A 12,772-nucleotide genomic window follows, 5' to 3' on the forward strand; every position below is an offset into this window, starting at 1 on the left:
GAAGACTCCACACCCCCCCCCCCCCCCCCCCCCCCCGCATGTAGCCAGTTCTGCGCACGATTCGAGGGCGGGAGAGTCGTTCTCTTGACTGGCTTAGTTGATCAAAGCGGTGGTTTGTCAAGTAGCGACTTCACGTGGACATAGAGTTGAGGAAAGGGGGTTTTGTTACTATAGCAAATCCGAGCTGACGCAGATCCAAATGATACTATTACACGTATGAAGTTATCTTGCTGCTACAGCACAAGCGAATTAATAGGCACGTCGTCCTGTATGTTATCATCCGTATTAAGACCTGGGCATTTAGTCCTCAAGGTCTAGTTGGCCCGTACCCTCACGTAACTCCTCCCTCGTAAAAACCTTCCATGATTATCCGCAATTACTGAACGCCCGATACGCTCTTCTGCCACAAGAAGTTTTATCCATCCAAGCTACCCGCCTCCTCGACATCCGTGTCATTCTCCTGTTCCTCTACCGCACTATCTAGATTATTCTTGCCCGGACTCTTCCCATTTTTTCGGCTCGCGGATGCACTCGCATGATCATCCGTCTCGCTCATACTACTCTTACGGACCGAGCTCTGCCGCCTGTGATTCCTACTAACGATGCCTGGGAAGATTCGAGGCTCGGTTGCAGATATGTGGCGATCGGCGAAGTGCTCGGCGGGCCAGCTACTCTCTTTCGTCACCGCCAAGGGGGCAGATGTCACGCCGGAATTTTCGCCTGTGGGGTCTCGGGAGACAGGCCGTTGGAGGGGGCTGCTAGTTGCTTGAGAGTCTTGAGCGTTGAGCTGGGCTTGAGAGTGAGACGCACGGAGGCGCGCCGCCTGAGCGGGGAATTGCTGATATGGATGACTGTCACCATGGACAACGCTGGACGATATATTCGTTCTCAAGGAAGAAGTTGGAGAAGCTGCGTGTGTCTCCAAAGCAGAGGCAGTCTGCTCAGGTTTGGCCGCAGTTGGGATCCCTGGAGCTGCGGACGTGTAGCGCTCAATCCTGATATCGTCAGTTCTGAGGTTCCAAAAAAGTTCAGCTGCCGAAATCGCCATAGTAGTAGGACTCACATTGCTAGCTCCTGTAGTAGCGTCTCGTGCCTGAAGCCTTCTCGAATGTTGGGAACATTGCTCTTGGCCATAGTATTGCCTCTAACCCCGGGTAGATGGAAATTCGGACCTAGCCATCTTTGCTTGAGAGCATATTCAAAGCCGCTTTGCTTGACCGAATTCTTTGCCAATTCACACATATCAACAGCGCTAAGCTTGTATATTTGCGCTGCTACCGAATACTCTTCGATAAGTGGCTCTTTCGTGAAAGCAAACTGAAGAGGATCATCCGTAGACAACGAAACATTGAGACCCCTCTTAAAGTATTGCAAGAAAGGATTTCTCTCATAAGCCAAAAAGAGTGCATTGTTGCTAAGAGGGGACATGGCGACTCCAATCTGCTCCAAGTAGAATATGTATTGAAGCAGTGGGACCTTTCTTAGCAAGAGACCGTGACTGATGCTATGGCAGCAGAGTACAGCTGCTGCCAAATGATCGGTATCACCAGCTTCACCACAATGTGGACGTAGTACGAATGTATTGAAGCCGCGTTGCTTTCGCCAGACATTCAACGAAGCCATATTGGAAAACAAATAGTAGATCCAGTAACTGTATGGAGGATTTTGCTTCGAATCCCATACATTTGGTACCGGAAATTTTCTATACAGCCGGCGTTCAGTCTTGCTCTCATCATCAACACTATCAAACCCAATAACCCTCTGGAGAAATATATGGAGCTTTGGGTGGCTCGACGGGTCCTTGGTAACCTCGAAGAGTGGTTGGAAGAGATTCACAATGACTTGCTCGAAATTGTCCATCAATCCACTAGATTTGTAGACATCAAACAAACGAGGGACTTGAATAAGCCAGCGGACGTTGTGAGAGAACAACTTGTTGTCGACAACCCAGGCTGCAAGTTTGTCCCACTCGTCAATGGCTCTGCCGTAAATGGAAATTCGCCACTCAACCATCTGGTATTTGCTCGATTCCAGATCAGAGATGACCTCTTTCGTGATCTCGGCCAGGTACCTGCCTTTGAGGTAGTTATCCGTCTTGAGGAAAATGGTTCTCAGCCTGGATTCTCCAATTGGATTGTATTTAAGATTGAACTTGTCGAATCGATGAAAGGAGTCGGTATGGGCCTATAGAAAATCAGCTGCTAGAAGGTTATTCGGGCGTTGGTCAAAACGAACATGCATATCCAGTGTGTCGATACTGAGATCATACGCGGTCAGGTTGATACTCTGGAAGACTTGCTCCAAAGTAAGTTCCTTGCCATCTCTGAACATCACTAGCTCGTCTGGGCACTTCTTCATTTTGCTCTTGATGAATCGCAACAGGTGCTTTTGATTCATGCACGCCGAATGATGAACGTGAGTGTCCACCTTCCTGACATTGTAAAAATCTCTGTGTGGTACACGTTTGCTGTCCGCCATCTCCTGATACTCATTCAGAAGAACGTAGAGATTGAACTTGCCTTCGAGATACTGCAATCGACGAAAGGCAAAACTCTTGCTTGGCCCGTCCGAAGAAACATCTAGGATTGCCTCCAAATCCATATAGAACTCTCGGATGGTAGGTACATTGATGACAGGCGTATCAAGTTCCTCCGCTTTGGAGTTTTCGTATACTTGGTAAACACCGTTCGCGTCGAGACGGAAAGTCATTTCCCCGGGTCCTGGAACTGGCAAGAGATCCTCCATATAAAAGTCCTCCCCAATATCCTGACCTGGTTTCCGCTTAGGACGAGATGCCTTGGGAGTTTGCGCTGCTTGGCTTGAGGAAGAGCTGACATTTCTGGGCTGATTGGTACCTTGCATGTGTGGCTTTTCTTGTGGCAGAACCATACTATTTGCCAGGCTATTGCTTTGGCTGTTCATACCATTTGTTGCTAGATTGGTTCGATCTCCCTCTTCGTACCAGGCCGGCTCGGGGGGTGGAGGGTAGATGTTCCAATTTGGATCGTCCTTCGGGTTATCACCCTCCCCCTGCAAGGATAACCTTATATATTTGTGCCTTATATCCAAGACCCTTTGGATGTTTGTGTAGATGGTGCTCAGCTCGGATGTGACATGGGCGTCACTGTCCACAAAACCCCCAGGCCCAATACCAACGCCAGCACCTGCTCCATGTAGCCCTTCCATTGCAAGTAGCGGCTTGTGCTCATGCGGAAGGTCAGGGTGAATAGCATGATCTCTAGCGGCTTGGTCTGCACGAAGGAGAGATTCTCTTCGATGATGGGATATGCCATGGTTGTCTGGAAGAACTGTTCCGGCGTTTGGCTCTTGTATAATGTTGCTCTCGGGGGACTTTCCCATGTCAGCCAAGCCAACAGGTGCAGCAGCCTTATATCGCCCGTAACTATAGCTGTCAGTTCGTATGTTCTGACAAGGAGAAACGCCAACACTGACCCTGGTATCGCATTACGCCCACTGTGCAATGAGGCCATGCTTCCGGTTCTTCTCATCCCAGTGCTCTCCGAGTCGACAACATTTGAAAGATTCCGTGGGGGTATGACCGGGCTTCCAAGTGGCGAGGTCTGTGTAGTTGTTCCCCAATTGCTCCCACCCGTCTTCTGAGCCTCCAATTTGCTTCGCTGATAGAAGAGCTTGGCGTCTTCTTGACTCAACTGCTTCTCAGCGGCATAGTCATAATACGCCGTCTTTTTCTGGACGTCTCGAGGTAGCAGTTCTTCCTGAGTATCTGAGGGAGTACTTATATCCGGGGTTCCATCTGGCCCCATGGCTGCATCTGGGAGCATTGCAGAAGTCCCACCGTGTTTGTCATCCGATGATTCTTTTGACCCTGCGTCGCTATCATCTCGTTCCTTTCTGTAGTCTTCGTCTTCGTTATGATGTGCAGGCCCCGCGGAAGTCATCTTGGGAGAATCCAACTCGGAGGGTACGCTTTGTGACCGTGCCCCTGGTGATTCTATTAGCATCGTTGAAGCTGTGTAATACGTGTTAAGGGGATTGAAGAAGCGCAGGTTCAGAATGAGGTTGTCAAGCAGCTGTTCTTACCGCCCATTATGTTGGTACCGATGTGGTTTATCTATCTGGAGAGATTCCCAATGGCAACAAAGAAATAATCAGCGCCAGCCCAACGGATAATCAGCTGATAGACCAGAATCGACAGCACACCGTCCATCAAAGGATATCATGTCGTGTTCCGGTATTACAACCTTTTTTTAGGAATCGATAATATGGTCCTGTGCATTTCACGCGTTTTATTGAGCCGCGCGACTCGTTCAACAAGAATCTCTCGGCTATTCTTTCCTTCCAGAGCCAATTCATGGAGGGGTATCACCACGAAGGACTGCAGGGCAGATTGAACAAAATACTTGCTGATTGTTTCTCTTTTCTTATGGACTATCCCCTACCTTGCATGGCTTCTATCCTACTTTGCTATTGCTCGCGCTGACCCTATGTCTCGATCGACTAGGGTTTTTGTTACCCTCTAATCCATACATCCCTCCTGCAAAAAATACAATGACTGCACCAAGTAATGTTCCTGGCGATAATCTATTGCCAAATAACCAAATGCTCAGCAGCAGACTGACCAACTTCCGGACATTGAGCACAATCGTGACCGTAAGTGCCGAGGCTGCTGAAGCAAGAAGATTGACCCCTCGAATGCAAGCATACTGAGTCAAGACATTCATGACAAGATAGGCAAGCTGACTTGGAATGTAAATTCTGTTCAACCCTTCCCGTACATCCACGGGGAGGTTCGAAAATGATTCGTACGACGGCATGCCTAGGGGCGCCGAGGCCGCTAATTTTAGAAATTGTCTCCTCATGGCAGGGAGGAAAGGTAGGAATAGGGGTAAGGCGAGTAGGTGCGAGTAAAATAGGTTTTCTTTCCAGTGCGGCCCGTATTCTTTATACGTTTCCTCTGTATATAAGCCCATGATGGCCGACAATACCTGGGCCAAGAAGAGGATGCCAAGCCCTGTGCTGAAAGGTGGCGTTTCTTGCGAGGTCTGTACATCTTTCTGAAACGATTATTAGCCAAATACAGCACAAATAAGAGCGTAGCACACACCTTCGATTGCTGGTCCGACCAAGCTGCAATGATCACCCCAATTGTCAAGAGTGTGACTGCAATCACCTGTATCCTCGAGAACCGCTTGCCCCATAGAAAACCGGCCGCCAGAGTAGTAATACTGCCTCCTGAGCGAAGTATAATATGTATGGGGACTGAAATATTGTAGCTGAATGCGTGATTGTTCAAAACGTTGATCGTGAAGAACAAGAGTATATTGAACATCCAGCGGCGAATTGGAACACGGTTCGGTCTGAGGAATAAGGGGGGCCTGTCCTGATCGAATTGCGATATATAGCCTGTGACGGCAACGAAAAGGAATTGTACGAAAGTCAACAGCGTCCCTTGAGGATGTCAGAGCAGTCATTGGGGGGAAGGTCAAGGATGCGCGAGCATACCGCTGTCTGGTTCAACTCTGAAGTGGGACTGTCAGCACTTCTCTGGAAGGGAGAAAATCAAATTAGAGGGCCCTTTCGACTTACTTCACAATAGCTTCCAGCGCGAAGACCTGTTGTCATTCGTGAGCTTTCCCTCTCTTACTCCAGTGATCGAATCGAGCACAGCAGCCACTCACATTTGAGCAACAGCCCCCGAATATCAGCGCCAGCATACCCCCCGCCGCAAGCCATTGTGGAATTGTTTCGATGAAAATGCGCCCCGCCAGGGCCATCATCCTTGAGGAGGCCGGCCGCTGGTCGTCTATACCGTACATCTCCGCCTTTTCCAAAGACGGGGCGGCATTGATGACCTTGGGCACGATGACGTCTCCGTCCGAGGAGGCAGAAGCTTGGAGGTCTCTCAGCATTGCTCGTCGTCGAGGGATGGGCATGGAGGTCGACGGAATGCTGCCAGAGTCAGTCCTGCGTTTTCTCGCCATCCAGACGGTGACTGGCAGCAGCGCGTTGCTTCTGCCGTGTCTGATTCGGGCAAGAGATTTCGTGACACGTGTAAGGGACCAGATAGTTGTAACGCGGTACCTGATCCTCCTTTCGCATGCTGACCTAGAGACGGGGACACGGGGCGGGCGACGACTAGCACTTACTGGGAAGACTTGCGGTGGGAGATCATTCGATCAGACGAGGTAAGGCATCAATGCCGAGACGCAGACCGGGCAAAGCAGGGAGTCCCGTAAGGGAAGAAAGGTACAGAAGTCAAGTACCGTAAAGTCGACCGGCATGATTCGTGTGAGTGAGCAAAGGCAAAATGGCAGCGCAGCGGGTCTCTAGTGCGCAGGGCGCCACCATTGCCGGTCGTAGCCGGGTGGTGGCTGGGGGGCGCTGCCAGGTACTGTTGCCAGGCGCAGCTTCTAATCGTCGATCACTGGCTGCTGGAGGGAAATGGACATGGCCTTTAGTCCTTTTGGTATTTAGAGGATCCCGCCGCGGTCAGGTTGAATTATGCTTAAATGTCTTAAGGTCCAGCCAAGGCTACCCAAGCAGGTCTCGGGAGCCACCCGCTGCAGAAGCCAGCCAGGCACAATCGCCCTCCCCTCGATCGCGGGCACTGGATCCTGCTGAGCGGTTGCAAGGGCTTGGGAGTTGGCACCTACGGTTCTTCCCTACCTATTGTATGTACATACGGTGCCTACGTTACGATACGATCGATAGGCAACCAGTGCAATTGCAATCTACCTATCACCTCTTGGCGAATTGTACATACCTCAACTCCTCTCTGGATTACACCCACAACAGCACACCATGTATATTGTCGAGACCTGTTGTGTTACTTATAATAGATGGATACAGTGTCTCACCACCTCGCACGACGACTGTCCGTACTTGGGAATCTCTTGTATTATTCATCTGCGAGTTGACTAGTGTGCTCAGTCGCTGAAACCCTGCCCAAAGTTCCAATGACCGCTGCAGAATCCTGTCATCCATAAGATGCCTCGTCGAAGAGTTCGGCAGCCAGAGAAGAGCCCCCCCGACAGCCCTAACAACGACCATCAACCACGCATCCACGTTGACCAGCCTTTCACGGATTGGTCGTGGCAAAAATCTTCCTACAATCCATGATACGCTATGTGCTCGTTTCTCATGACAGGCAAAGTCTAGAGGATGACGAATGGGGAATCCGGGGACAAAGGATCGGGAAGGTTGTAGCCAGGCACGCACGGAAACGCCGATACAGTATACCCAAGGGATTCTTCCATATCGCGCCATTTCTACAATGCAGAGAACACAAAGAGCTAGAGCACTATTAGCGAGCCTTCTTAGGCCTCGACCCAGGGCCATGCTTACATTGTTAGTCGCTGCAATAGCAATGCTGTCTTCGAATGGGTGCCAGCTCATATGTAAGATCTTCTTGTTGAAATCAATCTGGTCGGCATCGGTCTCTTTCCTCATTCTACCTCCCTGACCAGGTGCACCCGCTGCGGGACTGCCTGCTCTAGAACCACCCTTCTTGCTTCCATTCGTAGATGTGGGACTTGCGGATGAGTTGATTGGCGTGGGTATGCCGACCTTCTTGGCCTTGAAGGCGGATTTGTCGGCTTGAAGAACCACTTCCACTTCTTTATCCGGGTCTGAGGGATAAATCATGAAGTTGTTATTATAACTGCCGGTCATCACATTCTTGGCATCTCCGGAGAAGACGACTTCGAATTTGTCGAAGATGCTATCATTCTCATAGGTGTCGCAGAGACGGGGGCGGAGATGCTCGTGTATTGGGATCGTCTTGACAGGCTGACGCTCCATATTCACATCCCAGATTTTGACCGTGAGATAATCTCGTGAGAGAATGTATCTACCGTCGTGTGAGAATCGGACATCAGAGATGGATGATATTATTTCCGAGAAAAAGGAGCGAGAAGAGGGATCCTCCTCCTGTTCAAATTCTATGGCCAAATGTGTTAGTGGTGTGTCTCTCAGTTCCCGAATCATCACTTACGCTTAGCATGTTGATCACACAGAGCGCTCTCTCGCATGTCTGCAAGCTTGATGGTGCCTTTTGAGCTTGCATACATGAACCAATTACAGCTCAGTGGATGGAACTCTGCAGCCGTAATAACTTCTGTCAGCTCCTCCATGTTAGCAGGCTTAATGTCAACAATGTTGAAACTTTGATCCTGAATATTCAAGTTCCAGAGGTTTATTCGCAGGTCATCACTGCTAATAAATGTCTCTCCATCGCTGTTTACCGATATGCTGTTGATATGGTATGCGTGAGCATTAGCGTAAGTTCGTCGGGGTACTGCCGCAACGACAGTGTCGTGATGGGTAAGGCGTGGTAATTTCAGGTCGTGGGGACCTGTGAAATGGACATTTGACATAGATCGAACAGCACCTCCACCCCCTGGAACGTTCCCAGGAGTCAAATCATGGGAAAGGTTGTTCTCCGCCACCACCTTCAAGGACTTCTCAAAGACCTTCCATAATTTGATTGTTTTGTCGTTTGTAGAAAGGAGGTAATGGGAAGCATTTTGTCTCCGGCACCATTTGATCTTGTTGATCTTCTCTTCTATTTCGAGGGATTTGAGATAGTCGAATTCGGGTTCGTGAGATTGGAACTCGGTATGGAACTTGTACTCGCATGTTTTTTTCTAGATAACGTCAGTTCTTCTGCACTGCTGTTGGGGTCTCTGCTTCCACCAAAGGCTCTGCATACCGTCTCGTTTCTTTCAAAAAGCACAACTCGGCCCCCCTTGTCACCGGTTGCAAGGTAGTTGCCGGTATGATCGAACTCGACGGTTGAGATGATATCCGCTGCAGATCACAGACCTGTTAGCTTTTTATGAAAGGCATATGGGGGATCGGGGGTCAAAGTATTGTAGGTGGAAGCAATAGAAGTTGCATGTCGTGCTTCAAATGAAAACGACGGACCTTCTGTGATATCCTCTACATCGCCCTTATCACCAAAACATCTAATCCAGGCGTTAGCACAGTTGTAGAACCCCGCAGCATTTCCCTCCATGGCACGGACGGTACCACAGACCAGAGGCCGGTACACGCCATCAACATAGGGAAGCCCGGGCTCAGAGAGGTTATCGGGAATACTGACTGTGTGAACTTCCACGTTGGAGAGTTCGCTTCCCCTTCTACCATCTTTTAGGACCCGTGTGGAGGAGAAGAGTTCCTCGCCAACAGGTGTATTATGCCGAATCTGCTACCCGTGACAGACAGTATGCAGGCTTGATCGTGTCGAGGTTCAAGAGCTCCTAGGACCCTTGAGGTAGGAGAGGCTGAGGCAAGCTTATTAGACAAGCAAGGGTAAGGTAAGGCGGATTTCCCGAAGCTGGATGTGGATGAAAGGAAGAATCGGTGTGCGCCCACGGCGGCTCAAAGGCTTCTTCCGAAGTGGATGGCGGACTCTGGCGAGCTGGAATAGAGAGTGTCGGAAGGAATTCAAGTGTGGACGTGATGAGGCGATGGGGATGGGGCTGCGATCTGTGGTCGAGGTTACTTTTGCGCGTTGTCGTGGGGTTTGGGATCGATCCTTGGCGGGTAGTGACGAGCAGCCTCAACAAGGCTCAAAAATAAAGATGATGACGAGGATCGACTGTCAGGAACGAAAGTACCTGGAAGCTGGAGCCGCTTTGATTCTTAGATTCTTTATCAGAGCGCGAACCTAATTGATTCCTCTTTTCTTTTCTTTTTTTCTTCTAAAAAAAGGTGAGAGCTTTATCAAGACGCTCTCCCATCTACAGTATCCATCCTGGTTTGGCATACTTTAGTCACAGATACAGCCAACCAACCACCTATCATACAGTACATATTGGTCTCTGCAACGCTGCATACAATATCTTTCCTCCTGACGGTCATGAACTAATTCTGTAAAGCGCTACATACAAATACTATGAATACCTATCCTCCATACCCCGTGAGACGGAGCGACAAAGGAATGCATGTTCTGATCCAACATCCCTCTCCGGAGGGATAAAGTCACGTGCCGAGGTTCACATGATAAAGTAGACAGAGCGAACCTCCCCGCTGCGGACAAACCAACAATATTATCCCAATGAGCGATGATAAAGGCAAAGGTCGTGCCCACCACGACAAAGACGCGAAAGGGACTCGTCCAGATGAACCTCCTCCTCAAGACCCGTCACTAGTGTCACGAGTTGCAGGATCGGCAAGCGGGCTGGCTCGCAGTGCGTTTGCAAGACCAAGTGGAAACGAGCTGAGTGAGAGTGCTGCTGCAGCTCTTGCCAATGCTGGCAAGGGACAATCATCGAGTACAGGGACGGGTGGCAGCTCGACATGGGCTGAAAGTTCCAGAGCATCTCAGCAACCCAGCTACCAAGCGAGTGCATCCAATGCTTTCAGAGCTGGACATAGTGAGGAGCATGCGAGACAGGCCGAGGCTGAGTTCTCCTCATTCTTAGATGGGATAGATTCCTTCACGCCGTCTCAAAATCCTGGGGATATTCACTCCGGAGGCCTGGGTGGCGGCTTTGGAGAAGTATGGGCTCGGTCTCAGCGTACTGGAGATGCCATTTCATCCAGACCCGTCGGATACCGAACTGTTGCCGAACAGGAGAGTCATGACGGGGAAGAGGTTATATCTATATTATCTGCCCCTGGTGATATACACGATCCATTCGAGGCCCCACCAGAAGATGACGAGGACTACGATTGGGGACTTTCGCAAGAGCAGATCACCCAGCTTCGAGCGATGACAAAGGACATTCTCCCCCCACCAGAGCCACACATACCTATCTCTCCTGAAAACCCCTTAAATTTGGTTCCGAATTTCGAGGGAATGGATCTCGGTGCGACTGCTGTTACGTCACAAATGCACCCTGGAATTGATGGTCAGCAATTGGCTGCTAGAGAAGCATGGCGAGAGCAGTGGGGTGATGTCTTGACTCGGTACACAGATGAAGTTTGGGGAGGATTGCTACCGCTTGTAAAGGAGGCGCGCAAAGAGGTCGAGGAACTTCAAAGTAGCGAACCAGCGGCGGGGCAGACGAAGGCCATTAGGAGATTAGGAGCTATATTGGGGCATCTACAAAAGAAGTGATTGTACATGGATTTCTGACCAGCGTTTTTAGTGTATCATAAGGATGGATGCGCATGCGGAGAATTGATGTTGTACAATAAGCACATGAGGGATAGTAACTACGTTCAGGTTTTAGTATGGCGGGATCTACTTCACAGGATATCACTCATGCTATTTGTTCACTGCGCACTCCTCGAGAGATGCGAAGTATATTATTATATGTAACGCGAGTGACTGATCCTTCACTGCTTCTTGTTCTCCTCATAGAAGAAATTTGCTCCTATTACTTGAAGGCTCTCCTTCTGGGCCCAATCTCTGACTCCGTGGCCTTTCTTCCCGGTTCCCCAATGCCGCCTATCTTCAGGGGCTGTCAAGTTCGAGTTATCCCCCTCCAGAAGAAGGAACACATAGCGGTGATAACCAGTCTTTGGCGGTGGACCAGGAGGTTTATCTAGATCCAAGTTTTGTCAGAACCCTTTCGGACACGACTGAGAAGGAGAATTATACATTCTATAATGTCCGTTCCAACCTCACCACTGCTGAGCTCGAGATTGAATGCATATCCACTGGTGATAGCAATCCAGTGACACATTTCACCCCACTTCGGGTCCTCCCTCGACGGCGCATCTGGATCCGTAAGCACGACTGTGAGGCCTGTAGTCTCCCCCATTCCTGGACAGAAGATTTTCAGTGTTGGCTTTTTCTTGGTGTTCTTCGGCTTTAGAGTATTTCCTAAATCAACTGGTTTTGTCTCTTCAGAATAATATGGCGAGATAAAGCACTTGGGCGTAAAATCATCGACGACAGTGTCAATGATGTCAGCCTTCTTCAATCTTCATCTGGGTTAATATTCCGTTTGCTAGGACTTGAAAGATATAGGTTACTTACGACTTCAGAATAGAGTCGAAATTCTCATTGCTATCCCCAATTACTTTCTGGCCAGGAATTACAGAGGCAGCGCAGAGCTGCACTGCCCTGAGAAGGACAAGAAGAGACGAGAGGACTTTCAATTCCATGTTGAATGAAAGGCAGCACTTTGCGAAACACCAGGGGAAAAAAGCAGCAGAACGACTAGATATAATCTCGAGTTGAAAGGACGTCTCATAGATCGTTTGATCGGGAGGGGTCCGTTGTTCTCGTCAACGTCATGAGGAGCAAACTCACGTGTTTCTGGGAGAGACGACTGGATTGATAGCTCGAAAGACGTGAACGGGGATCACCGAACAGTGTCTTCATAACCTTTGAATACTAATTTGACAAGCTCTCAAGAGCACCCTCGTTCCGAATCCCTTCTCGCAACTATGATGGAATTGAAAGAGAACAAAAAAGCGAGTCTCTCGACTAGATAACTTGCATCCCAATCACATGAGAGCCACTATGTTTCAAAGATTTGGAAAATACACCTGTTAGAATATAGAAGTACCTACCTCAAGTAGCCTACATAATGAGAACATTTTGGAGATTAAAAAGAGGGAAGAAAACTTGTGATGCCTTGGGGAAGAACTCACACCTGAAGGCAGAGAGCACTTATTTGTATCCGCTGTACAAATATAGGTATATACTTGAATAGGGAACCACTGGCTGTAATATGTAGACAGTTCGTAAAAGAGCATCGAGCTTTGAGTATCAGCCGTAAGTAGCTACCTTTACGTTTGGATGTTGTAGTTGCGCATCTAGCGAGCGAGATAAGGGTGATGTTCTAATTATATACTTCCTAGTCTGTAAGGTACATAGATAACTCTTCTG

The 12,772-nt window shown here is 49.2% G+C and overlaps 5 protein-coding genes across 5 annotated transcripts; 1 reads left to right on the forward strand and 4 right to left on the reverse strand.

The window, feature by feature from the left end:
• Positions 1–150: 150 nt before the first annotated feature.
• On the reverse strand, positions 151–4,214 carry M430DRAFT_64599 (hypothetical protein). Its single transcript, XM_024869118.1, has 5 exons — positions 4,063–4,214; positions 3,454–3,964; positions 2,236–3,403; positions 1,064–2,184; positions 151–995 (listed from the first exon to the last, which is right to left on the reverse strand). The coding sequence occupies exons 1-5, from the start codon at positions 4,067–4,069 to the stop codon at positions 416–418; spliced, it is 3,387 nt and encodes a 1,128-aa protein (XP_024722952.1). The 5' UTR covers positions 4,070–4,214; the 3' UTR covers positions 151–415.
• Positions 4,215–4,433: 219 nt separating this feature from the next.
• On the reverse strand, positions 4,434–5,891 carry M430DRAFT_98059 (hypothetical protein; the record flags this gene model as incomplete). Its single annotated transcript, XM_024870090.1, has 5 exons — positions 4,434–5,036; positions 5,087–5,430; positions 5,485–5,501; positions 5,569–5,594; positions 5,661–5,891. The coding sequence occupies 5 exons, from the start codon at positions 5,889–5,891 to the stop codon at positions 4,434–4,436; spliced, it is 1,221 nt and encodes a 406-aa protein (XP_024722953.1).
• A 1,143-nt stretch (positions 5,892–7,034) lies between these two features.
• On the reverse strand, positions 7,035–9,129 carry M430DRAFT_273505 (hypothetical protein; the record flags this gene model as incomplete). The annotated part of the gene is made up of 6 exons (XM_024865588.1): positions 7,035–7,274; positions 7,327–7,922; positions 7,976–8,627; positions 8,693–8,790; positions 8,908–8,948; positions 9,086–9,129. The coding sequence occupies 6 exons, from the start codon at positions 9,127–9,129 to the stop codon at positions 7,251–7,253; spliced, it is 1,455 nt and encodes a 484-aa protein (XP_024722954.1). The 3' UTR covers positions 7,035–7,250.
• An 849-nt stretch (positions 9,130–9,978) lies between these two features.
• On the forward strand, positions 9,979–11,213 carry M430DRAFT_33578 (hypothetical protein). Its single transcript, XM_024866395.1, has one exon. The coding sequence runs from the start codon at positions 10,043–10,045 to the stop codon at positions 11,045–11,047; it is 1,005 nt and encodes a 334-aa protein (XP_024722955.1). The 5' UTR covers positions 9,979–10,042; the 3' UTR covers positions 11,048–11,213.
• A 36-nt stretch (positions 11,214–11,249) lies between these two features.
• On the reverse strand, positions 11,250–11,738 carry M430DRAFT_64603 (hypothetical protein). The gene is made up of 2 exons (XM_024869119.1): positions 11,534–11,738; positions 11,250–11,477 (listed from the first exon to the last, which is right to left on the reverse strand). The coding sequence occupies exons 1-2, from the start codon at positions 11,694–11,696 to the stop codon at positions 11,269–11,271; spliced, it is 372 nt and encodes a 123-aa protein (XP_024722956.1). The 5' UTR covers positions 11,697–11,738; the 3' UTR covers positions 11,250–11,268.
• Positions 11,739–12,772: the final 1,034 nt, after the last annotated feature.

This window comes from Amorphotheca resinae, assembly GCF_003019875.1.
Source record: "Amorphotheca resinae ATCC 22711 unplaced genomic scaffold M430scaffold_3, whole genome shotgun sequence".
Lineage (NCBI taxonomy): Eukaryota > Fungi > Ascomycota > Leotiomycetes > Helotiales > Amorphothecaceae > Amorphotheca > Amorphotheca resinae.